Source organism: Oncorhynchus mykiss, chromosome 17, assembly GCF_013265735.2.
Source record: "Oncorhynchus mykiss isolate Arlee chromosome 17, USDA_OmykA_1.1, whole genome shotgun sequence".
NCBI lineage: Eukaryota > Metazoa > Chordata > Actinopteri > Salmoniformes > Salmonidae > Oncorhynchus > Oncorhynchus mykiss.
Window position 1 is genome coordinate 22,289,004 of NC_048581.1, and position 27,489 is coordinate 22,316,492.

General features: G+C 43.3%; 1 protein-coding gene across 1 annotated transcript in view; it reads right to left on the reverse strand.

Annotated features, from left to right (window-relative positions):
- The window catches only part of LOC110495107 (xylosyltransferase 1), a 115,556-nt gene that overhangs the window by 44,911 nt on the left and 43,156 nt on the right, over positions 1 to 27,489 (reverse strand). The window contains exons 2-4 of the mRNA XM_036949407.1: positions 16,907 to 17,543; positions 3,591 to 3,763; positions 2,190 to 2,392 (exon numbers count right to left, since the gene is read on the reverse strand). Of these exons, the coding sequence (XP_036805302.1) occupies positions 2,190 to 2,392; positions 3,591 to 3,763; positions 16,907 to 17,543 (1,013 nt within the window). The remainder of the gene's footprint in view (positions 1 to 2,189; positions 2,393 to 3,590; positions 3,764 to 16,906; positions 17,544 to 27,489) is intronic.

A 27,489-nucleotide genomic window follows, 5' to 3' on the forward strand; every position in this document is an offset into this window, starting at 1 on the left:
GCAACCACCTCTTTCTTTATACCTTCCATCTTAGATCCAAGTGTTGGACACACAAGGTCCAGTTTCCTTTTTCACAATGGTGATTACTGCAACTGGTGGCCATCTGGGGAAAGTATGTGATCGAAGTCTATGAGGGACTAATGACCTTGAGGTTCACAATGTTGTGTATGTGTGACACTCGTTCCTCGGTGGAATGAGTTTTAAACTCTTCTTCTTCTCTTGCCCTCCAGCATTCCAACTACCTCCACAGACAGGTGCAGGCTCTGGCCTCCCTCCCAACCACCTGGAGCATGGCTACCATCTGGGGCGGTGCCACCCCCCCCACCTGTTGGGAAGTCAATACATATATTGACCTAGGGGCAATTAACATGCAATCATGTAACCTATTCAACTGAGTAAGTAAGCCAGGAGAGGGATTGGAATTTGGGGGGAACAAATGTGTAATCACCTTAAGAAGAACCGGAGATCGACTGTGATTGATCTATTTAAGTTGCTTAGCTCGGGTCTTTGTTGTAAGTCTGCAGTGGTTGTACAGTGAATGTGACAGTATGGATTCCCTGAGGGCCTATGGGTTTATATAGCTGTGTGTCTACTGTCTGGTAGTTATTCAGATGGCTTTTGGTCTTCATAATGGCTCATTTTAAAGCGTGTCTGAACTGTAAATTATAATTACACAACAAAGGACTATCAATCTCTAAAAAAAAAAAATCAATCCCATAACATGACCAAACTGGTGTTCAAAGTGTTGCATTCCTTTGGTGTCAGGTCACACAGGGACGTGAGCATGTGACGTAGTATTTCTTCTCTGTCTGACTCCTGGCCACTCAAACCTAACCAGCTTGACTGCTTCGAAGGAGAAGCGGCCCAACACATCCTGCAACACCAAGACGTTCCATTAAAACCAATTTGCTGTCAACACAGCTGCTGCTACTTCCGTACTTAAACGTAGACAGAGCATTTGGAAAGTATTCAGACCCCCTTGACTTTTTCCACATTTTGTTACATTACAGCCTTATTCTAAAATGGATTAAATAAATAAAAATGTCAGCATCAGTCTACACACAATACCACATCATGACGAAGTAAAAACAGGTTTAGACATTTTTGCTAATTTATCACAAATAAAAAAAGTATTCTGACCTTTTGTTATGAGACTAAATATTTAGCTCAGGTGCATCCTGTTTCCATTGATCATCCTTGACATGTTTCTACAACTTCATTGGACATGATTTAGAAAGACACACACCTGTCTATAAAAGGATTACATTTTTCCCCTCCCCTCATTTTTCCCCTACACACAATACCCCATAATGAAAAAGCAAAAACAGGTTTTTAGACATTTTTGCAAATGTATTCAGACCCTTTACTCAGTACTTTGTTGTAGCACATTTGTCAGCGGTTACAGATTCATGTCTTCTTGGTTATGACACTACAAGCTTGGCACAGATCTGCAGATCCTCTCTGTCCGGCTGGATGGGGAGCGTCGCTGCACAGCTATTTTCAGGTCTCTCCAGAGATGTTCAATTGGGTTCAAGTCTGGGCTCTGGCTGGGCCACTCAAGGACATTCAGAGACTTGTACTGAAGCCACTCCTGCATTGTCTTGGCTGTGTGCTTAGGGTCGTTGTCCTGTTGGAAGGTGAACCTTCGGCCCCAGTCTGAGGTCCTGAGCACTCTGGAGCAGGTTTTCATCAAGGATCTTTCTGTACTTTGCTCTGTTCATCTATTCCTTTGACATCATGTCTTGGTTTTTGCTCTGACATGCACTATTAACTGTGGGACCTTATATAGAATAAGGCTGTAACGTAACAAAATGTGGAAGTCAACGGGTCTGAATACTTTCCGAATGCACAGTAGGTCAACTATCTGGAAAACCTTGCCCCTCCACCCAAGTCACGTGATGGGGTAGTCTGCAGCGCTGAGGTTAATGAAGAAGTCCCAGCTCCAGTCGGTCATGGTGATCAGGTCTGACATGCTGCTAGCCTCTACCCCTCATCATCCTAACCCTCACCCCCTACCCCCCTGCCACCTCCACCCCATTCACCTGATAGGGTAGTCTGCAGCGCTGAGGTTAATGAAGAAGTCCCAGCTCCAGTCGGTCTTGGTGATCAGGTCTGACATGCTGCTAGCCTCTACCCCCCATCATCCTAACCCTCACCCCCTACCCCCCTGCCACCTCCCCCCCAGTCACCTGATAGGGTAGTCTGCAGCGCTGAGGTTGATGAAGAAGTCCCAGCTCCAGTCGGTCATGGTGATGAGGTCTGCCATGCTGCGGAGGTACATGGTGAGCAGGCTGGCACCGCCCCAGATGGTAGCCATCCTCCAGGGCGTCACCCTCACGTTGGGGTACTGGGAGGCCAGGGCCTGCACCTGTCTGTGAAGGTAGTTGGAGCGCTGGAGGGGGAGAGAAGAGGAAGAGTTTAAAATGTTTCTAAACTCATTCCACGGAGGGCCAAGTGTCTGCAGGTTTTTTCTACACCCTTGGACATGATTGATGAATTAAGGTCACTGGTTAGTAAGGAACTCCCCTCACCTGGTTATTTAGGTCTTAATTGAAAGGAAAACCCAAAAATCAGCAGACACTAGGCCCTCCATGGAACGAGTTTGACACCCCTGGTTTAAGACAATATCCTATGTAGAGGATAATGGGATAGACCAGGGCTCTCCAACCCTGTTCCTTGAGAGCTACTGTCCTGTAGGTTTTCACTCCAACCCCAATCTAGCACACTTGATTCCAGGGCTGGTCCTTGACGTTCTGCCACCATAGGCAAGACCAAAAAATACACGTGAATGATTGGTGATCCGGACAGGACTAAAAACCTATTGTCTATTGTTATATCTGGAGTACTTATCCTGTCCTATCCAGTGTCATGTGTGAATTTGAGTATGCTCTCTCTAATTCTCTCTCTTTCGCTCTCTCGGAGGACCTGAGCCCTAGGACCATGCCTCAGGACTACCTGGCATGATGACTCCTTGCTGTCCCCAGTCCACCTGGCCGTGCTGCTGCTCCAGTTTCAACTGTCCTGCCTGTGATTATTATTATTTGACCATGCTGGACATTTATGAACATTTGAACATCTTGGCCATGTTCTGTTATAATCTCCACCCGGCACAGCCAGAAGAGGACTGGCCACCCCACATAGCCTGGTTCCTCTCTAGGTTTCTTCCGAGGTTTTGGCCTTTCTAGGGAGTTTTTCCTAGCCACCGTGCTTCTACACCTGCATTGCTTGCTGTTTGGGGTTTTAGGCTGATGTACGAAGGGCTATATAAATACATTTGATTTGATTTGATTTATAGTCTATAGTCTGGTCTATATGTATATAGTAGTAGTGTGAGGTGTGGTAGATGGTAGTCTATAGTCTTACCTGGTCTATATGTATATAGTAGTAGTGTGAGGTGGTAGATGGTAGTCTATAGTCTGGTCTATATGTATATAGTAGTAGTGTGAGGTGGTAGATGGTAGTCTATAGTCTTACCTGGTCTATATGTATATAGTAGTAGTGTGAGGTGGTAGATGGTAATTTATAGTCTTACCTGGTCTATATGTATATAGTAGTAGTGTGAGGTGGTAGATGGTAGTCTATAGTCTTACCTGGTCTATATGTATATAGTAGTAGTGTGAGGTGTGGTAGATGGCCTTGAAAAGTCTCTGGAACTGTCGTGAGGCTCTGCCGTGGACCACCAGGACGAAGGCTATCCTGACGGGGGCCGATGGTGGGCCCTCTGACGAGTCCTCCTCCCACGCCACGTTGGCATTGGCCTTACCTGAACAACACAAGGATACCGTACAGAGACAGGTTGTTAGTCATTCATACAGAGAATAAAACATGTACCTGTATGTAGAACTCTCTGACGAGTCTTCCTCCCAGACGCTGACAATTGCCTTACGTGGACAGAATAATAACACACACATTAGGTTTCATCGTCTACACTTCATACACTGGAAGGTGTACTGAACATATGGCGCAGTGACTCCAACGTTACTGTGCTGTTACTGTGCATACTATGAAGAAGAAGAAGCATGTCACAAGGAGATGAGTTTCATTCACTATGTGACCATTGAGTTATTTGAACCATAACCAGCAAGGCCACAAGATCTGAATAGGAATCCTAGAACCATTCCTTTGGGTTTGGGGTGGAGTTCACTTGATAGTGTGTCATCATTGCTCTGTACCACAGTCCCAGAATAAGACTTGGAAGTAAGTAGACAATGACTATTCCAACTCACAACCACACAATCAAACAATTCCAGCTCTCTCCAGAAACCGTTCAAAAAGCCACACGGATTCATATTGTGGTTTCTTTCATTCTAATAGTAAACGCCTTTTTTAAAAAAAAGATTTCCGCTCAGAGCCTCTCTCTTGGTCTTGTATTGTGTTCTCCATCAGCAAATAAGTACTAGGGGAATACAATCCAGCACCATTATTACATATGGTGGTTGTTTTGTGTTCACAGGGCCTATGGAGTTACAGGAAACACAGAGCTTTATTGAGACGTTATGTTTGTTGACGACAGAGAGGACAAGGTTGTTCTGGAGATAATGGCAGTAATCTGGTCCTCTGTGTTGCGGGGGACGTGGTAAGTGTTTCAACCTCCTTAGGGTATGCTGTCCCAGGGGTAAAAAGATCCCAAGGTGCCCCTCCCCTTCTGGCTCTTTCTTCCCTGTGTCTGGCTGGACAAGCTAGGCTCTGCTGTCCTGTAATTATCTCAATTGAAGGGCAGGACCTTTTGCTTGCTTGTATTTAAAGCCTAACAACAGGGGCGGGGCTACATACATGCTCCCGTGACTCCAATTGGCCATGTCTCCTGTCCATCACTCAATCAGCCAATTCCTGCCCAAGAATTATCGTTTTATTCATAGTTTGGTTACTATGAATCCTGCCTATTAATATGGAGTTTTGAATGTGAATGTGGTTGGAAAAGTGAGTGTGAGTGTGTGTGTGTGTGTGAAAGACAGGGCGTGTGTGTGTCTGTGTATGTGTTACTATGAAGCCTGGCTGTGCCTATGGGATATTGAATGTGAATGTGGTTGGTTGCAAATAACTATAATTACTAGAATGGGCATTCCCCATTCAAGTTAATGGATCTGTGATTGGTTACTCTATTTCTATGGTTGGTTGGCTGGTTGGTTAGTTAACTAGTTGACAGTGTTGGGTGAAAATGTTTCTGGAGTGGCACACACACACACGTTTCGTATTTCTATACAAAATCCTATTTTCCCTTACCCCTAACCCTAAATCTAACCCTAACCATAAACCTTATCTTAACCCTAACCCTAACCCTAACCACTAACCCCTTCACCCTACTTCTAATTTAACCCTAACCCTAACCACTAACCCCTTCACCCTACTTCTAATTTAAACCTAACCACTAACCCCTTACCCTACTGCTAATTTAACCCTAACCCTAAACCTAACCCCTTACCCTACTGCTAATTTAACCCTAACCCTAAACCTAACCCCGTACCCTACTCCTAATTTAACCCTAAACCTAACCACTAACCCCTTACCCTACTCCTAATTTAACCCTAACCCTAAACCTAACCACTAACCCCTTACCCTACTCCTAATTTAACCCTAACCCTAAACCTAACCACTAACCCCTTACCCTACTCCTAATTTAACCCTAACCCTAACCACTAACCCCTTCACCCTACTTCTAATTTAAACCTAACCACTAACCCCTTACCCTACTGCTAATTTAACCCTAACCCTAAACCTAACCCCTTACCCTACTGCTAATTTAACCCTAACCCTAAACCTAACCCCGTACCCTACTCCTAATTTAACCCTAAACCTAACCACTAACCCCTTACCCTACTCCTAATTTAACCCTAACCCTAAACCTAACCACTAACCCCTTACCCTACTCCTAATTTAACCCTAACCCTAAACCTAACCACTAACCCCTTACCCTACTCCTAATTTAACCCTAACCCTAAACCTAACCCCGTATCCTACTTCTAAATTAACCCTAAACCTAACCCTAAACCTAACCACTAACCCCTTACCCTACTCCTAATTTAACCCTAACCCTAAACCTAACCACTAACCCCTTACCCTATTTCTAATTTAACCCTAACCCTAAACCTAACCCCGTATCCTACTTCTAATTTAACCCTAAACCTAACCCTAAACCTAACCACTAACCCCTTACCCTACTCCTAATTTAATCCTAACCCTAAACCTAACCACTAACCCCTTACCCTACTTCTAATTTAACCCTAACCCTAAACCTAACCCCGTATCCTACTTCTAATTTAGCCCTAACCCTAAACCTAACCCCGTATCCTACTTCTAATTTAACCCTAACCCTAAACCTAACCACTAACCTTAAAATAGCCATTGTCCTCCTAGATATTGGAGAATGTTCCTTGTTCTACTATCCTTGTGGGGACTTTTGGGAATTTTAGCTCCCCGCAAGGATAGACGAATCAACCCCCCCCCCCCCCCCCCCACACAGACACACAGTATCAGATTGAACAGTAATTGGTAGGCAGCTCGGGAGGTTCACTGGCTAGCATGGCACTAGGCTAATTGGCGGAGTGCTTCACCAAGCACTTTGAGGCTTGTGATATGCTAGCTAGCTGAACTAATGAGCCAATGTGTTGTGTGTCTCTACACCTACAGGGACGTGATAGGTCTAAAAACTCCAGACTCTGCCACATCCCTCTTTTTCCTCTCTCCTATCACCATCAATATTTCAAACTGCCTCTCCCTCATCTGCTATCAGCACTCTCTCTCTCCATCATTTCATTCTTCTCTCTCTCTCTCTCCTTCATCTTGTGTAACTTCTGCAGCTCATGGCCGTCCATCTCAACCAGTCATGCGAGAGGTTGGAAGAGGAGAGGAGCAGAAATGTCCTTTTAGTTTCCAATATTAAAGTTCTTTAATGCAACATCTGCTCAGTACCAACGCAGGATCCAACTAAAGTCTCACCTGACTGAGTATAACTATCTTGTTCTTTGTTCTAGATGCAGAAATGCGGTTTTATTTTTTAAAATCAGCAAACAAGTGAATAAGCCTTGAATGATGTTACCTGCTACGTATTTAGGGGTGACCGAACATGCAAGGTCATTGGCTGACAACGGACATCAACCAATGATGGTGCCAGTTCCATCCCACATTACTATCATGTAGACATTAGACAGTAGCCCAGTTAGCATATAGAGGCTTTGCTAATGCTAATATATACCCTCTCATATCATATGGTGCCGGCGCTAACAGCTACGCGCTAACCCAGCCAACTCTTCAAGGACAGAATATCGATGAAATCAAATTGGACAATTTGTAGCTAACAAGGTTAGTGCCTCAAATTCAGATTGGTGCAACTGAGACATGGGGAGAGAGCGAGAGGGAGAGCTAACAAGGTTAGCGCCTCAAATTCAGATTGGTGCATCTGACACATGGAGAGAGAGAGAGAGAGAGAGAGAGAGAGAGAGAGAGAGAGAGAGAGAGAGAGAGAGAGAGAGAGAACAACATTGTGGCAGACGACAGAACAGACAGAGGGAGTGAAAAAGTGATTTAATTTAGCCGTCCGTGTTGTTACACGGCGCCACCAGGAATAAGCCCTTTTCAATTTCCCCCGTCTCCTTTGATCAAACTGTCAGTTGGAGTGGGATGACGATGGTGAGTCTAGGGCAGGGCTGCCCAACCCTCTTCCTGGAGATCTACTCTCCTGTAGCTTTTTCAGTTCAACCCTAATTTAGCATATCTGATTCAGCTAGTTAAGGTCTTGTTGAGCAGCTAATTAGTAGAATCAGGCGTGTTAAATTAGGGTTGGACTGAAAACCCACAGGATGGTAGATCTCCAGGAAGAGGGTTGGACTGTCCTGGTCTAGGGAGATGACATGAGCTTATTCACTGATAGACAAGCGTTGGTTTATATCTTGGGGAATATGTATCCTCGCTTACATTGCTGTACAGAACAAAGTTGCACAGTCATGGTGGACACACAAGGTGCAGTCATGGTGGACTCACAAGGTGCAGTTATGGTGGACACACAAGGTGCAGTCATGGTGGACACACAAGGTGCAGTCATGGTGGACACACAAGGTGCAGTCATGGTGGACTCACAAGGTGCAGTTATGGTGGACACACAAGGTGCAGTCATGGTGGACACACAAGGTGCAGTCATGGTGGACTCACAAGGTGCAGTTATGGTGGACTCACAAGGTGCAGTCATGGTGGACACACAAGGTGCAGTCATGGTGGACACACAAGGTGCAGTCAAAGTGGACTCACAAGGTGCAGTCATGGTGGACTCACAAGGTGCAGTCATGGTGGACACACAAGGTGCAGTCATGGTGGACACACAAGGTGCAGTCAAAGTGGACTCACAAGGTGCAGTCATGGTGGACTCACAAGGTGCAGTCATGGTGGACTCACAAGATGCAGTCAAGGTGGACTCACAAGGTGCAGTCATGGTGGACTCATAAGGTGCAGTCATGGTGGACTCACAAGGTGCAGTCATGGTGGACTCAAGGTGCAGTCATGGTGGACTCACAAGGTGCAGTCATGGTGGACACACAAGGTGCAGTCATGGTGGACTCACAAGGTGCAGTCATGGTGGACACACAAGGTGCAGTCATGGTGGACTCACAAGGTGCAGTCATGGTGGACTCACAAGGTGCAGTCATGGTGGACTCACAAGGTGCAGTCATGGTGGACTCACAAGGTGCAGTCATGGTGGACTCACAAGGTGCAGTCATGGTGGACTCACAAGGTGCAGTCAAGGTGGACTCACAAGGTGCAGTCATGGTGGACTCACAAGGTGCAGTTATGGTGGACTCACAAGGTGCAGTTATGGTGGACTCACAAGGTGCAGTCATGGTGGACTCACAAGATGCAGTCATGGTGGACACACAAGGTGCAGTCACATGGTGGACTCACAAGGTGCAGTTATGGTGGACTCACAAGGTGCAGTCAAGGTGGACTCACAAGGTGCAGTCAAGGTGTGTTGGCGCCCTATTCAAAGGTAGTGCACTTATAAGTGACTATGGTGCAATTTCAGACGCAACCATTGGAATTGTCCCAGATAGACAAGCAGTAGCCTACAAGGTGGGTGCACAGTGTCTGGTTATGTCTGGCCAGATGTCCATGTATCGTTCTGCCTTTTTTCTCCTTTTCTCCACATGTCCTCCATACACTCCTCTGTGTGTGTGTGTTGTTTCTTTAAACATTGATGCGTGGTCCTCACCGATGGTGGCAAGCTCACAGATTTTGTTTACAGGAGTCTTCTGCCAACCTGCAGATGTTCAACCAGTCTACTTGGAAAAGTGTGTGTGCGGTGTGTGTGTGTTTGTGAGTAAGAAAGAGAGAGAAAGGAAGAGGGTGAGAAAGCGAAAGAGTTTGTGCGTTCCTGTGTGTATCCGTCTGCCTGTGTGTGGTTGTAAGTGTGTGTGTGTGTGTGTGTCTGTGTGCAAACTTGCATTTCTGTGGCCAGAATGAAAATTGGAAAGCAATTTGGTGTAAATACAAAAAGTGTCTTCCATTTTCTCGCACAAATTTCTCATCAGCCAAGAAACACATTTCTTGCCTGACTTTGATATGAATTGGAATTATTAGCAGTAAAACAACAGAAAGCGTAGTGTGAGTGTGTGTACGTGTGTATCTGTGTATGTGTGTGTGTGCATACATCTGTGTGTGTGCATAAATGGGTGTGTGTGTGTTTGTGTGTGTGCATAAATGTGCGTGAGTGTTTTTTTGTGTGTGTGTGTGTGTGTGTGTGCATAAATGGTTGTGTTTGTGTGCCTAAGTCAAAACAGATTTTATTTCAGCTTCAGGGGATATTGTATTTTCCTGCTGTAAAAAGAGATGGTATACGCTCTAAATGGCTCCCTATTCCCTACATAGTACACTACTTTTGAGCAGAACCCTATGAGCCCTGGTCAACAGAAGTGGACGATAAAGGGATTAGAGCCATTTGGGACTCAGACATTGACAGTACATACACAGACCATGACGACAAAACAAACAACATGTTTCAAAGGAGCCTCTATCAAGCTGTCGCACGATGATTACACTATTACTATGATTGACTAACAAACATAATGTTCTAGCAATTGTTTTTATATGATATGAAAGAGTATCTGGTCAAATATGCGAGTGTACCACACCCAGTATACCAAACTGTTCACACCCAGTATACCCAAATGGTTCACGCCCAGTATACCAAACTGTTCAAACCCAGCATACCAAACTGTTCAAACCCAGTATACCAAACTGTTCACACCCAGTATACCAAACTGTTCAAACCCAGTATACCCAAATGGTTCACGCCCAGTATACCAAACTGTTCAAACCCAGCATACCAAACTGTTCAAACCCAGTATACCAAACTGTTCACACCCAGTATACCAAACTGTTCACACCCAGTATACCAAACTGTTCACACTCAGTATACCAAACTGTTCACACCCAGTATACCAAACTGTTCACACCCAGTATACCAAACTGTTCACACTCAGTATACCAAACTGTTCACACCCAGTATACCAAACTGTTCACACCCAGTATACCAAACTATTCCCAAACTATCCAATCATTCCCCAAACTACCAACCAGCCTCAATTCCTCTAAACCTTTGCAATGTGAGCATAGCTAAGTGATAGTTTTCTATAATATATATCATTTAGCAGACACGTTTATCAAAAAGTGACTTACAGTCACGCGTGCATACATTTTACGAATCAAACCCACAATTCAGGCCTTACAAATGCCATGCTCTACCAACTGAGCTACAAAAGACCGCAGTCCAGAAACAACTGTACGGGCCAAATATTTTCTCCCACACTTTGGCCCATCCAGGAACAACCCCATCCCCACATCCCCCAAGAGCAAATGGTAATAATGTAGATCTGATCAGAGGGCAAAGTGGACCTACTATCATACTGCTTCAACAGTTCCAGTTCCATCCTCAACCTATACAGTCTATAGGGGATAGGAGTTAGGGCGTGTTTCTAGACCGGGCCTATATCTCTACAGTAAAGTCTACACAATGTACCCACCATCTATGGTACAGTAACAGTATATCTATTAACTCACCCTCTATGGTACAGTAACAGTATATCTATTAACTCACCCTCTATGGTACAATAACAATATATCTATTAACTCACCCTCTATGGTACAGTAATTGTAGTAACAGTATCTACAGTATTAACTCACCCTCTATGGTACAGTAATATAAGAAACAGTATATCTACAGTATTAACTCACCCTCTATGGTACAGTAATAGTAGTAACAGTATATCTACAGTATTAACTCACCCTCTATGGTACAGTAATAGTATCTACAGTATTAACTCACCCGCTATGGTATAGTAATAGTAGTAACAGTATATCTAGAGTATTAACTCACCCTCTATGGTACAGTAACAGTAGTAACAGTATATCTACAGTATTAACTCACCCTCTATGGTACAGTAATAGTAGTAACAGTATCTACAGTATTAACTCACCCTCTATGGTACAGTAACAGTATATCTATTAACTCACCCTCTATGGTAAAGTAACAGTAGTAACAGTATATCTACAGTATTAACTCACCCTTTATGGTATAGTAATAGTAGTAACAGTATATCTAGAGTATTAACTCACCCTCTATGGTACAGCAACAGTATATCTACAGTATTAACTCACCCTCTATGGTACAGTAACAGTATATCTATTAACTCACCCTCTACGGTACAGTATTAGTAGTAACAGTATCTACAGTATTAACTCCCCCTCTATGGTACAGTAATAGTAGTAACAGTATCTACAGTATTAACTCACCCTCTATGGTACAGTAATAGTAGTAACAATATAGCTACAGTATTAACTCACCCTCTATGGTACAGTAATAGTAGCAACAGTATCTACAGTATTAACTCACCCTCTATGGTACAGTAATAGTAGTAACAGTATCTACAGTATTAACTCACCCTCTATGGTACAGTAACAGTATATCTATTAACTCACCCTCTATGGTAAAGTAACAGTAGTAACAGTATATCTACAGTATTAACTCACCCTTTATGGTATAGTAACAGTAGTAACAGTATATCTAGAGTATTAACTCACCCTCTATGGTACAGTAACAGTAGTAACAGTATATCTACAGTATTAACTCGCCCTCTATGGTACAGTAACAGTAGTAACAGTATCTACAGTATTAACTCACCCTCTATGGTACAGTAATAGTAGTAACAGTATATCTAAAGTATTAACTCACCCTCTATGGTACAGTAACAGTAGTAACAGTATCTACATTATTAACTCACCTTCTATGGTACAGTAATAGTAGTAACAGTATATCTACAGTATTAACTCACCCTTTATGGTATAGTAATAGTAGTAACAGTATATCTACAGTATTAACTCACCCTCTATGGTACAGTAATAGTAGTAACAGTATCTACAGTATTAACTCACCCTCTATGGTACAATAATAGTAGTAACAGTATCTACAATATTAACTCACCCTCTATGGTATAGTAATAGTAGTAACAGTATATCTACAGTATTAACTCACCCTCTATGGTACAGTAACAGTAGTAACAGTATCTACAGTATTAACTCACCCTATATGGTACAGTAATAGTAGTAACAGTATCTACAATATTAACTCACCCTCTATGGTATAGTAATAGTAGTAACAGTATATCTACAGTATTAACTCACCCTCTATGGTACAGTAACAGTATCTACAGTATTAACTCACCCTCTATGGTACAGTAACAGTATATCTATTAACTCACCCTCTATGGTACAATAACAATATATCTATTAACTCACCCTCTATGGTACAGTAACAGTAGTAACAGTATATCTACAGTATTAACTCACCCTCTATGGTACAGTAACAGTATATCTATTAACTCACCCTCTATGGTAAAGTAACAGTAGTAACAGTATATCTACAGTATTAACTCACCCTCTATGGTATAGTAACAGTAGTAACAGTATATCTAGAGTATTAACTCACCCTCTATGGTACAGTAACAGTAGTAACAGTATATCTACAGTATTAACTCACCCTCTATGGTACAGTAATAGTAGTAACAGTATCTACAGTATTAACTCACCCTCTATGGTACAGTAACAGTATATCTATTAACTCACCCTCTATGGTAAAGTAACAGTAGTAACAGTATATATACAGTATTAACTCACCCTTTATGGTATAGTAATAGTAGTAACAGTATATCTAGAGTATTAACTCACCCTCTATGGTACAGTAACAGTATATCTATTAACTCACTCTCTATGGTACAGTAACAGTATATCTATTAACTCACCCTTTATGGTACAATAACAATATATATATTAACTCACCCTCTATGGTACAGTAACTGTATATAAATTAACTCACCCTCTATGGGACAGTAAAAGTGTATCTATTAACTCACCCTCTATGGTACAGTAATAGCAGTAACAGTATATCTACAGTATTAACTCACCCTCTATGGTACAGTAACAGTATATCTACAGTATTAACTCACCCTCTATGGTAAAGTAACAGTATATCTATTAACTCACCCTCTACGGTACAGTAATAGTAGTAACAGTATCTACAGTATTAACTCACCCTCTATGGTACAGTAATATAGGTAACAGTATATCTACAGTATTAACTCACCCTCTATGGTACAGTAATAGTAGTAACAGTATCTACAGTATTAACTCACCCTCTATGGTACAGTAATAGTAGTAACAGTATCTACAATATTAACTCACCCTCTATGGTATAGTAATAGTAGTAACAGTATATCTACAGTATTAACTCACCCTCTATGGTACAGTAACAGTATCTACAGTATTAACTCACCCTCTATGGTACAGAAATAGTAGTAACAGTATCTACAATATTAACTCACCCTCTATGGGACAGTAATAGTAGTAACAGTATCTACAATATTAACTCACCCTCTATGGTACAGTAATAGTAGTAACAGTATCTACAGTGTTAACTCACCCTCTATGGTACAGTAATAGTAGTAACAGTATCTACAGTATTAACTCACCCTCTATGGTACAGTAATAGTAGTAACAGTATATCTACAGTATTAACTCACCCTCTATGGTATAGTAATAGTAGTAACAGTATATCTACAGTATTAACTCACCCTCTATGGTACAGTAATAGTAGTAACAGTATCTACAGTATTAACTCACCCTCTATGGTATAGTAATAGTAGTAACAGTATATATATTAACTCACCCTCTATGTTACAGTAATAGTAGTAACAGTATCTACAGTATTAACTCACCCTCTATGGTACAGTAATAGTAGTAACAGTATCTACAGTATTAACTCACCCTCTATGGTACAGTAATAGTAGTAACAGTATCTACAATATTAACTCACCCTCTATGGTACAGTAATAGTAGTAACAGTATCTACAGTATTAACTCACCCTCTATGGTACAGTAATAGTAGTAACAGTATCTACAGTATTAACTCACCCTCTATGGTAGAGTAATAGTAATAACAGTATCTACAATATTAACTCACCCTCTATGGTACAGTAATAGTAGTAACAGTATCTACAGTATTAACTCACCCTCTATGGTACTGTAATAGTAGTAACAGTATATGTACAGTATTAACTCACCCTCTATGGTACAGTAATAGTAGTAACAGTATCTACAGTATTAACTCACCCTCTATGGGACAGTAATAGTAGTAACAGTATATCTACAGTATTAACTCACCCTCTATGGTACAGTAACAGTAGTAACAGTATATCGACAGTATTAACTCACACTATATGGTACAGCTATGGTACAGTAACAGTAGTAACATTATATCTATTAACTAACCCTGCATGGTACAGTAATAGTAGTAACAGTATATCTACAGTATTAACTCACCCTCTATGGTACGGTAACAGTAGTAACAGTATATCGACAGTATTAACTCACACTATATGGTACAGTAACAGTAGTAACATTATATCTATTAACTAACCCTGCATGGTACAGTAACAGTAGTAACAGTGTATCTATTAACTCACCCTCTATGGCACAGTAATAGTAGTAAGAATATATTTGCAGTATTAACTCACCCTCTATGGTACAGTAATAGTAGTAACAGTATATCTACAGTATTAACTCACCCTCTATGGTACAGTAACTGTATATAAATTAACTCCCCCTCTATGGGACAGTAAAAGTAGTAACAGTATATCTACAGTATCAACTCACCCTCTATGGTACAGTAACAGTAGTAACAGTATATACAATATTAACTCACCCTCTATGGTGCAGTAATATAAGTAACAGTATATCTACAGTATCAACTCACCCTCTATGGTACAGTAATAGTAGTAACAGTATCTACAGTATTAACTCACCCTCTATGGTACAGTAACAGTATATCTATTAACTCACCCTCTATGGTACAGTAACAGTAGTAACAGTATCTACAGTATTAACTCACCCTTTATGGTACAGTAATATAAGTAACAGTATATCTACAGTATTAACTCACCCTCTATGGTACAGTAATAGTAGTAACAGTATCTACAGTATTAACTCACCCTCTATGGTACAGTAATAGTAGTAACAGTATCTACAGTATTAACTCACCCGCTATGGTACAGTAATAGTAGTAACAGTATCAACAGTATTAACTCACCCTCTATGGTACAGTAATAGTAGTAACAATATAGCTACAGTATTAACTCACCCTCTATGGTACAGTAATAGTAGTAACAGTATCTACAGTATTAACTCACCCTCTATGGTACAGTAATAGTAGTAACAATATAGCTACAGTATTAACTCACCCTCTATGGTACAGTAACAGTAGTAACAGTATATCTATTAACTCACCCTCTATGGGACAGTAATAGTAGTAACAGTATCTACAGTATTAACTCATCCTCTATGGTACAGTAATAGTAGTAACAATATAGCTACAGTATTAACTCACCCTCTATGGTACAGTAATAGTAGTAACAGTATATGTACAGTATTAACTCACCCTCTATGGTACAGTAATAGTAGTAACAGTATCTACAGTATTAACTCACCCTCTGTGGGACAGTAATAGTAGTAACAGTATATCTACAGTATTAACTCACCCTCTATGGTACAGTAACAGTAATAACAGTATATCGACAGTATTAACTCACACTATATGGTACAGCTATGGTACAGTAACAGTAGTAACAGTGTATCTATTAACTCACCCTCTATGGTACAGTAATAGTAGTAAGAATATATTTGCAGTATTAACTCACCCTCTATGGTACAGTAATAGTAGTAACAGTATATCTACAGTATTAACTTACCCTCTATGGTACAGTAACAGTAGTAACAGTATATCTATTAACTCACACTCTATGGTACAGTAACAGTATATCTATTAACTCACCCTATATGGTACAGTAACAGTAGTAACAGTATATCTATTAACTCACCCTCTATGGTACAGTAACAGTAGTAACAGTATATCTATTAACTCACACTCTATGGTACAGTAACAGTATATCTATTAACTCACCCTATATGGTACAGTAACAGTAGTAACAGTGTATCTATTAACTCACCCTCTATGGTACAGTAATAGAAGTAAGAATATATTTTATTTGCAGTATTAACTCACCCTCTATGGTACAGTAACAGTAGTAACATTATCTACAGTATTAACTCACCCTATATGGTACAGTAACAGTAGTAACAGTATATCTACAGTATTAACTCACCCTCTATGGTACAGTAACAGTAGTAACAGTATATCTACAGTATTAACTCACCCTATATGGTACAGTAACAGTAGTAACAGTATATCTACAGTATTAACTCACCCTCTATGGTACAGTAACAGTATATCTAGAGTATTAACTCACCCTCTATGGTACAGTAACAGTATATGTATTAACTCACCCTCTATGGGACAGTATATCTATTAACTCACCCTCTATGGGACAGTAGCGGGTGACCTTCTCAGGCATCAGTTGACCTTCCTTGTGTCTGCAGTACACTTCAGCTATCTGCTGCCGGCACACCTTGGTCTTGGCTCTGGACAGAGCCGAAATTGCTTCCTTCCCACTGATCTCACACTTTGGCGGCTGGTCGTAAACGACCTCCAATGGAGCCGCAGTCGCCTGCTTCCTGGTTTGATGCTGGTGTTGGTGTCTATGTTGAGTCTGGGGGTGGGACTGCGACTGTGGGTAAGTCTGAGCCTGACCCTGGCTCTGTGGCTGTGAAGAGCGGCTGTGGTGGTTCCTGGAGCCCACCCCGGCTCCAACCGCTTTCGGGCCCACAGGAAGTGAGCCATTCTGGGCTACGGCTCGTCCGTACTGGAGGACCTCGTTGGAGCTCCGGCTGAAAATTGGAACGTTATCCTTCCAGGTTGCCTGTTCGGCATGGGCCTTCTCCTGCAGCCTCTCCCTGCGTTTGTTACTGTCAGCGCCCCCTGGAGGCTGGCGCTGGGGCTGCGAACGGGCGCCAAAGTTACTATTGTCTATGTTCTCAAAGTCTTTGGGCACAGAGTTCTCATTGTTGCTGTCCACTCTGACTTTCTCCTTGGGGCGGTGGGAATAGTAGCCATCCTGTGAGAAGAGGAGACGGAGAGAGCAGATTAGTTTCATTGTTGTTGGTTTTTATTTGAACGTAATTTAGTTAGGAACTAATTCTTATTTACAATAGTGGGAGAAGGGAAGAATGGAGTAAATGAGAGAGAAGGGGGAATGAGGCGGGGGAGGAAAGAGGAGAAGGAAAGAGGGGAGGAAACGGACAGAGGGGGAGGAAAGGGGAAAGAGAGAGAGAAGGAAAGGAGAAGATGGGAGGAAAGAGAAGGATAGATAATGAGAGAAGAGGGGGGGAGGGGATAGGGGGGCACAAACAAGCAGAACCAGATCTGTGGTGAGGGAGTCTGTGAGGCACATATCAAATGTCAGATTACCAATCAACATGCCACACACACCAAGCAGCTTAACAGAACCAAGAGGCATGAAATTAAGTAGCATTAACTTATTGACTCCCTCCGCTCCCTGCCACAACACAACAAGGTGCAACCTGACTGGCTGACTGGGCCTATCGCCACGGTGACGACGGGGATGAGGACTACTTTCTGTGGCTGTGTGCGTGTCATCATCAGATTAGTACCGATTTCAATTAACTTTTCCCCTGACGTGCCTGTCACCCCGTAAACAGATTACCAAGGGGGATAAAGCACCGGAATGTGATTGTGTGTGTGTGTGTGTGGTGTGTGGGTGTCGTGTTTGTGTGTGTGTAAGCATTCAGGGAACACACGTATTCTCTTATTCCACATTCTCCGGAGCCACGTGATATTATGGAATTACAATAGTGTGGCGTGTGAAAAGGAGGCAGTGTGTGTGTCGCTGCCGTGTGTGTTTGTGTGTGTTTGTGTGTTTGTGTGTGTGTGTGTGTGTGTGTGTGTGTGTGTGTTTGCAGCCCCTGTTTGTGTGCTTTGAGCCAAGATCTGAATGTACAATTTTCCCTTCTTTCCACCAGAACAAGCCGAGAGAGAGGGAGGGATGGAGAGAGGGAGGGATGGAGAGAGGGAGGGATGGAGAGAGTGAGAGGGGGATGACAAGGAGGAGAGGAGAGCGTTGACATGCGGGAGAGTTCTGCCGCACCTCGGAAGCACTCGCTTCACTGAAATGTTTCCCGACGCATCAAATGGAACAGGCGAGAGAGCTTCCTCTGCCTACCTGGCTCAGACGCCGTGAAACACACACACTTCGCTAGACAGGCGGAGAGCGAGGGAGGAGAGCAAATGTGTGTGTGTGTGTGAGTGTGTGTGTGAGAGAGAGAGGAAGGGCAAATAACAACAGCGGTGGGAGAGGATATAGAGCTCCAGTACAAGCTGAGGCTTCATGTGTCTCTCTGTTTACAGTCACAGCTGATAGCGAGAGAGAGGTGAGAGAACGAGCGAGGTGAGAGAGAGGTGACAGAGAGAGAGAGAGAGGTGAGAGAGAAGTGAGAGAGGTGAGAGAGAGAGGTGATAGAGAGAGAGAGGTGAGAGAGCGAGAGAGAAGCGAGAGAGAGTTGAGAGAGCGAGAGAGAAGTGAGAGAGAGAGAGGTGAGGGAACGAGAGAGAAGTGAGAGAGCGAGAGAAGTGAGAGAACAAGAGAGAACGAGAGAGAAGTGAGAGATGATAGAGAGAGAGAGAGAGAGAGAAGTGATAGAGAGAGAGAGGATAGAGAGAGTGATAGAGAGCGAGAGAGAGGTGATAGAGAGCGAGAGAGGTGATTGAGAGAGAGGATAGAGAGAGAACGAGAGTGAGAGAGAGCAAGAGTGAGGTGATAGAAAGAGAGAGGGGGGTGATAGAGAGAGAGAGCGAGAGAGAAATGGAGAGCAAGACATTGACAGAGCAGGAGATTCAGGCAGAGAATGAGTGAAAGTGAGCAAATGAGAGAGAGAAGTGCAGTGAAAAGGATAGAGAGAGAGAAGAGAGGGAGCAAGGAGCGAGAAAAGCCAGACGTCAAGAGAGAGAGAGAGAGAGAGAGGTGAAAAGGAGAGACCGAGAGAGGCGCACTGCTCAGTAAGGAAATGCATTTCTCTCCCCTAAAGCCAGCCTGTTATCAGCACATCAACCTCTTCTCTCTGCAAACACCTTGTGTCTGAGCCTATTACAGAGGTGGAAGACTGAGACAGAGACAAGTAGGGAGACAGAAGAGGAGGGAGGGCCGGAGAGAGAGGGGTAGGCGGGTGGAGAGAGGGGAGGGGCGGGCATTTTTGTGAGATTTATGATAGATCTTTCTAATCGTTTGCAAAACACTCTTACTGTCAGTTCTCTCTCTAAATTCAATTCAATTCAATTAAAAGGGTCTTTATTGACACGGGGAACATATGTTTACATTGCCAAAGCAAGTGGAATAAACAATAAACAAAAATGAGAAGAAACAACAAAACAAAAACCCTGAAAATGTAAATGAACAGTAAACATTTCACTCAAATGTACACAAAAGGTACAGCTGTCTTTTAACAATCTCTCAATTCAATTGGCTTTATTTGCATGGGGAAACGTGTTTACATTGAGAAGCAAGTGAAATAGACAATCCACAAAAATGTAAATAAGCAAGGGGAAATAAACCATCAGAAATGAACAGTGAACATTACACTCAGAAAAGTTTGACTATGTACAGTGTTGCATCATATGTGCAAATAGCTGAAGTACCCTCTTCATTACACCCACTGATTCTCTTAAACCTCAACCTCATTCAAATCACCTCCAACCCACCTGCTGCCACAACTGGGTCACCGCCTCTCTTCTCCTCTGTGTGTGTGTGTGTGTGTGGCGGTTCACAGCTGCTGTGTTATACCGGCTGAGGTAATACACGTTAGAAGATGTTAATCCTCTATGTAACAGCTGCCCTACACTACCGATCACCTTCAAATATCCAGAGAGAGAGAGAGAGAGAGAGAGAGAGAGAGAGAGAGAGAGAGAGAGAGAGAGAGAGAGAGAGAGAGAGAGAGAGAGAGAGAGAGAGAGAGAGAGAGAGAGAGAGAGAGAGAGAGAGAGAGAGAGAGAGAGAGAGAGAGAGAGAGAGAGAGAGAGAGAGAGAGAGAGAGAGAGAGAGAATAGAAAGAGAGAATAGAAAGAGAGAGAGAGAATAGAAAGAGAGAGGAGTGTAGTTTAAAAAGAGCACATGTTAGCCCTGGAGCAGCAGATATCCCTGGCTTTGCGTGGGCCGTGAGAGACATGAGAAGAAGGGACACGGTTGGAATCGCAGGAAAGCCCAAATCCAAACGCATTAAATCTGTTGTCTTCATCTTTTAACTGTCTCTATTTGAAAGAGAAAAGTGTTGAGCCCAACAGCACAGCAGGCCTCTGGCTAAATCAACAGGGTTGTTCTCTGATCTGCGAATCACTGGATTTAATAAGGCATTTCTGCATTCAAAAGTATAAAAAAACATGTTGTATAATGAAACCGGGGGGTGAATATGATTCACATGAGGAGAAATAAATACTTCTGTTCCTCTGTTCTTCTCTCTATCTCTTTGTCTCATTCCGATTCCTCTCCCCCTCTCTCTCCTGATCCCTAGTATCTGTCCTCTCTCCCCCTCTCTCTCCTGATCCCTAGTTTCTGTCCTCTCTCCCCCTCTCTCCTGATCCCTAGTATCTGTCCTCTCTCCCCCTCTCTCTCCTGATCCCTAGTTTCTGTCCTCTCTCCCCCTCTCTCCTGATCCCTAGTATCTGTCCTCTCTCCCCCTCTCTCCTGATCCCTAGTTTCTTTCCTCTCTCTCTTTCTACTGCCCTTCATTTCCTCTCTCTCTTTCTACTGCCCTTCATTTCCTCTCTCTCTTTCTACTGCCCTTCATTTCCTCTCTCTCTTTCTACTGCCCTTCATTTCCTCTCTCTCTTTCTACTGCCCTTCATTTCCTCTCTCTCTTTCTAGTGCCCTTCATTTCCTCTCTCTCTTTCTACTGCCCTTCATTTCCTCTCTCTCTTTCTACTGCCCTTCATTTCCTCTCTCTCTTTCTACTGCCCTTCATTTCCTCTCTCTCTCCCTCTCTCTTCCTCTCGCTCCCCCTCTCTCTTCCTCTCTCTCCCTCTCTCTCCCTCTCTCTCCCTCTCTCTCCCTCTTGCGTTTAAAGGACTTCTCTCTCTTTAATCTCGGTCTGTGTTTAACTCTGTGGGGACAGAGCAGGGGGCTCTTAGAGAGGAAAAGATGGGGAAATGGACAATTAATAGCCCAGGGATGGTGAGGCTAGGAAGCTAAGCCATTAGGGTGTGTGCGCGCATGTGTGCTTGGTTATCGATCACTAGGGGGAATCTGTCTTTTCCTACAGTGTGCTTTGGGGAGGCCAAGCCCGGTTCGCCTGACACGCGGTCGCTTACTAAACCCCCTTCTCAACCCCCTTCGCCCCTCTCGGCCCCAATCGCTCAGCGAGAGAGAATGCAAGCAGGTAAAAGGGTAAACGTTTGGGCTATCCATCATTGCAGGTAGGAGGGCTGGGGCAATGGAGTGAGGGACTGAGGCTGGAACTCTGACTGAACCACCCCCACCTACAAGGGATGGTTTGGTCCATTTGTCATACTGTACACCTCATACCGGCTCATTCCATTTACCCCATGTCCTTTACCACAGGGGAGAAAGGGAGATACTTAATCTGGCCTGCACCCCCCCCCCCCCCCCCCATTCTCCAATCTCCTTTCAACTTCATATCTCTCACACCACAGCTGCTCAGGCATACCCACTCTCCCTCTCCTCCTCCCCTCATCTCTCACTCCAGGGGGGAAATCTGTTCATTTCTCAAATTCTACCTGCACACTGGCACTACCCTTCCCTCCCTCCTTCCCTCCATCCTCCATCCCTATTGTCATTTACTGTACTGGACCCCTGGTGAACCTTAGCAGCAGCACTGAACACATCACTTTAAATCTGGCCCTCGTTTTACTGGCTATTTCTCCCACATGGGGCCAACTCAGATGAGCTGTGGCTCCCATACACACTCAATCAACTGCTATCTGACAAATCGTTCTCTCTCACACCGCACGCACACACACACGCACGCACACAGACACCCACACACACACACAGACTCCATCTATCGGTTAACTACAGCTGTTTCTATCTCTTTTTCCCTGCAGAGAAACATGCCATCTCTGCAAGGCTATGACGTAACAGCCATGGAACTGGCCTTCTGGGTAATGAGGAGAGCTGGTCAGTAATGGGGGAAACATTCAGTAATAAGCATTCCTGTACTGATGAAAATCAGCAGCACTTACATTACAATTTGTAATATCAAATTTCAAATCAAATCAAATGTATTTATATAGCCCTTCGTACATCAGCTGATATCTCAAAGTGCTGTACAGAAACCCAGCCTAAAACCTCAAACAGCAAGCAATGCAGGTGTAGAAGCACGGTGGCTAGGAAAAACTACCTAGAAAGGTCAAAACCTAGGAAGAAACCTAGAGAGGAACCAGGCTAATACAATAGCTACAATGCTAAAGAAAGCCTCTGTTTGTAATACAATAGCTACAATGCTAAAGTAAGCCTCTGCTTGTAATACAATAGCTACAATGCTAAAGTAAGCCTCTGTTTGTAATACAATAGCTACAATGCTAAAGTAAGCCTCTGCTTGTAATACAATAGCTACAATGCTAAAGTAAGCCTCTGTTTGTAATACAATAGCTACAATGCTAAAGTAAGCCTCTGTTTGTAATACAATAGCTACAATGCTAAAGTAAGCCTCTGTTTGTAATACAATAGCTACAATGCTAAAGTAAGCCTCTGATTGTAATACAATAGCTACAATGCTAAAGTAAGCCTCTGATTGTAATACAATAGCTACAATGCTAAAGTAAGCCTCTGTTTGTAAGGTTGGGATACTGAAACATCAACTATGAGGTGACACTAAAGAATGAGAACATGGAGCTCCAGAAGTAAACCCAGAGACGGCAGAGCAAGAGAGACATCCCACTCCCTAATCTATTCTGGTTCATATACAGCCAATTAACTAAACAGACCAGACCCAGCTGCCAATGCATTGGTGCCTATGGGAAAGCCACCCCGTGAAGCAGACCAGTCCGGAACTGACCATTTTCTCAGATTGGTAAACGGCCTGAGTGGGACATCTTCATTTATCCACTATCTTTGGCAAACGATCATCTCAAATCAGTTCACACATCAGTCTCCTCCTTACCCATCTGCCTCGTCAGACATGACTAATCAAACTGGCCTGCCGTAGGTTAGCAGGCCACACATGACACGTGCTGCTGGATCCTTCATCGTGTGTTGAGCTGGTCGCGGTGATCAGGCACTCTGTGGGGCAGCCTCAGTCGTCAGTCAGGATCCCCTGCTGTGTCGTTAAAGCTCTTACATAATTACCTAGATGTAAAAAGCGCTGATCCCTGTGCCAGCCCCGCTTCCTGTTACGAACCACAGACGCTGGCTACAAACACTACAGGAACACGGCTGGAGGTATAGTATCTGAACCCAGGTCTGCTCCAAGCTGCGATATGTCTCATATCAACTGTTTAAGCCGCATTACTTCTTGCCTCAACGCACATGTATTCATGTGTATACTTAGAGTATACTTAGAGCACAGGAGGCTGCTGAGGGGAGGAACGGAGCGAATGGTATCAAAACCTGGGAACCACGTGTTGGATGTATTTGTTACCATTCCACTTATTCACTCATTCCGCTCCGGCCAATACCACGAGCCCGTCCTCCCCAATTAAGGTGCCACCAACCTCCTGTGACTTAGAGCACACTGAGTACGTTGCAGGAGGTACCAACCTTGGTTAATAGGATAAGAGCTGTGTCTTTTATTTGACTCTTAAAGTGCTTTCAACATTTTACAATGTGCTTTTAACTCATACCTGAACATTGTTTTTCCTGAACATTACGGCGTGCCCACCCCTCTCTCTCTCCCCCTCCCTCCCTCCCTCCCTCCCTCCCTCCCTCCCTCCCTCCCTCCCTCCCTCCCTCCCTCCCTCCCTCCGCCTATTTCTGTTCTCGCTCTCTTTCATGGATTCGACTGAAGGAATGCTGGTCACATGCATTGTGTGTGTGTGTGTGTGTGTGTGTGTAGCCATGCTGAATGAGCTGCGAGAGTCTTTGGTATGCGCGGTAGCGCACGCACGCACACGCACACCACACACACCCACACACACACACACTTCAATAAATACCTTTCATATAGAGTGTGTGTGTGGTACTGTTACACTGAAAATGTGAGGCGTTATGCCACCAATCTTGTGACTGTGAAAAATATGCAGCAATATCAGAAACACTCCAGAAGAGGAAATGGTCCTCGAGACTGGCCTCTCTTTGCAAAGAGAGATGTTTACCTCAGAAACACAGAGGAAATGGTCCTCGAGACTGGCCTCTCTTTGCAAAGAGAGATGTTTACCTCAGAAACACAGAGGAAATGGTCCTCGAGACTGGCCTCTCTTTGCAAAGAGAAATGTTTACCTCAGAAACACAGAGGAAATGGTCCTCGAGACTGGCCTCTCTTTGCAAAGAGAAATGTTTACCTCAGAAACACAGAGGAAATGGTCCTCGAGACTGGCCTCTCTTTGCAAAGAGAAATGTTTACCTCAGAAAACACATCCATTACAAAGTAGCCTGTATTCACCTGAACAACATGGCTCTTTAGGGCAACTTCAAGTCGACAAGTCTTTCCACGCTCCCCTTCTATCTACAATGCAAATAAGTATCTAGTCGCTTCTCAAAAATACCAACTCAACTTCTCAGAAAAGCTTTCTCAGCTAATTTGGGGATTTAAAATAGCCCAACTTCAAAGGCTACTGTAATTCCGGAAATGAATGTTAAATATGCGGACATTTTCAACGTCTGGTGTTGGGACATTTTCATATGTGGCCGTAATGTAGCCTCCCAACTGGGCAAACTAAATATCTCAGTCCAAAAACCCAGAAAATGGAACTATCAACTAAAACTTCCTCAAAAATGATGTTCTCACTTCCTTTAAAAACCAAACACTTTCCACACACTTTATAACAAAAATCTCAATACAAAAACATACACACACACATATATATATATATATATATATATATATATATATATATATATGAAAAAGCCCCTTTGAGAAACAGGAGGAACCCGTGTGGAGAGGCTGGTTTGCAGTACAGATAGAAAGTACAGATATTAATATGATTCCCTATGGGGGAGCTCCTACTTAAAGACATTTCCTAAGCAGGTTTACTAGAGTGAAAATGAAAGAAAAAAGAGCCTGTATCCCAAATGGCTCCCTATTCCCTACATAGGGCTCTGGTCAAAAGTAGTGCACTGTGGGCACTGGTCAAAAGTAGTACCCTTACATATGGAATAGGGTGCAATTTGGGACGTATCGGGGGTTTTCTGGAGCTCTCTGGGAGTTCACTTGTCCCTGGGCAATCTCCAATCTACAGCTGAAAATGTCCCCTCAGACTTTACGTAGCATGTGTTAGTCCTACAGCTGAAAATGTCCCCTCAGACTTTACGTAGCATGTGTTAGTCCTACAGCTGAAAATGTCCCCTCAGACTTTACGTAGCATGTGTTAGTCCTACAGCTGAAAATGTCCCCTCAGACTTTACGTAGCATGTGTTAGTCCTACAGCTGAAAATGTCCCCTCAGACTTTACGTAGCATGTGTTAGTCCTACAGCTGAAAATGTCCCCTCAGACTTTACGTAGCATGTGTTAGTCCTACAGCTGAAAATGTCCCCTCAGACTTTACGTAGCATGTGTTAGTCCTACAGCTGAAAATGTCCCCTCAGACTTTACGTAACATGTGTTAGTCCTACAGCTGAAAATGTCCCCTCAGACTTTACGTAACATGTATTAGTCCTACAGCTGAATATGTCAGCAGCCACTAAAGACTGTAGCCGTCATGTACTCCAGACTGTATCATATGTATGAGTCATGTGCAGTAGTATTTACAGAGGATATTACATTGGGGTCAATTATACTTCAACTCCCCCAGACGGTTGAGGAAATTGAATTGAAAGTGACTTGGTGATGTGAAAATTGCCTGTGATTCACATTTCGGTTCATTTTATTTCACAGAGTTGAAAAACAAACACCCCGAATGATCCATTCTATCTAACACGGTAATGTAGGATGTTGTTAGCACTTCGATGAAATCAAATAAATGTTACAAAAAGAAGGGAGGTAGGCAGGATTCCAGACTTCCTCTGTCTCATTATGCTGCCAACATACTGTCTCAACTCCAGCCACTTTAATACTGGAAAAATTGATGTAAAAAAATGTATCACTAGACACTTTAAACAATGCCACTTAATATGTTTACATACCCTACATTACTCATCTCATATGTATATACTGCACTCAATACCATCTACTGCATCTTGCCTATTCCGTTCAATACCATCACTCATTCATATATCTTTATGTACATATTCTTCATCCCTTTACACTTGTGTGTATAAGGTAGTAGTTGTTAAATTGTTAGGTTAGATTACTCGTTGGTTATTACTGCATTGTCGGATCTAGAAGCACAAGCATTTCGCTACATTCGCATTAACATCTGCTAACCATGTGTATGTGACAAATACAATTGGATTTGATTTTGCCTTCTCCATAAAGGAAGTCTATATCAGAGCAGTTTACATGGCCGGATTACAACACAAACACCCCCCTCCCCCCCCTCCCACACACACACACCCCCCCTCCCACATACACACACCCAGCCTCCTCTCTCCTCCATGCCTCACACATCCCCAGGCCAGAGGGAGAAGGTGACAGTACAGAGGTGATAGTGGTGGCCAGCCACCCTTGGGCCACAGACAAACACATGGGGTCACCCAGGGGCCACCCAGAGGGACACATAGGACAGAGACTGGGGTCAGACATCCAGCCTCTATACCAGGCCTGGCCAGTGACAACAACAATCCTGGACCAGAGAGTCCACTGTTTCCCCATACTGTACATAGAGTCAAATATCACTCTATTCTCCATAAACCTTCTACCCCCCCCCCCCCCCCCCCCCCCCCCCCCCCCCCCCCCCCCCTCTTTCTCCCGTCTCAATGAACCATGGGACTTACCATATGACA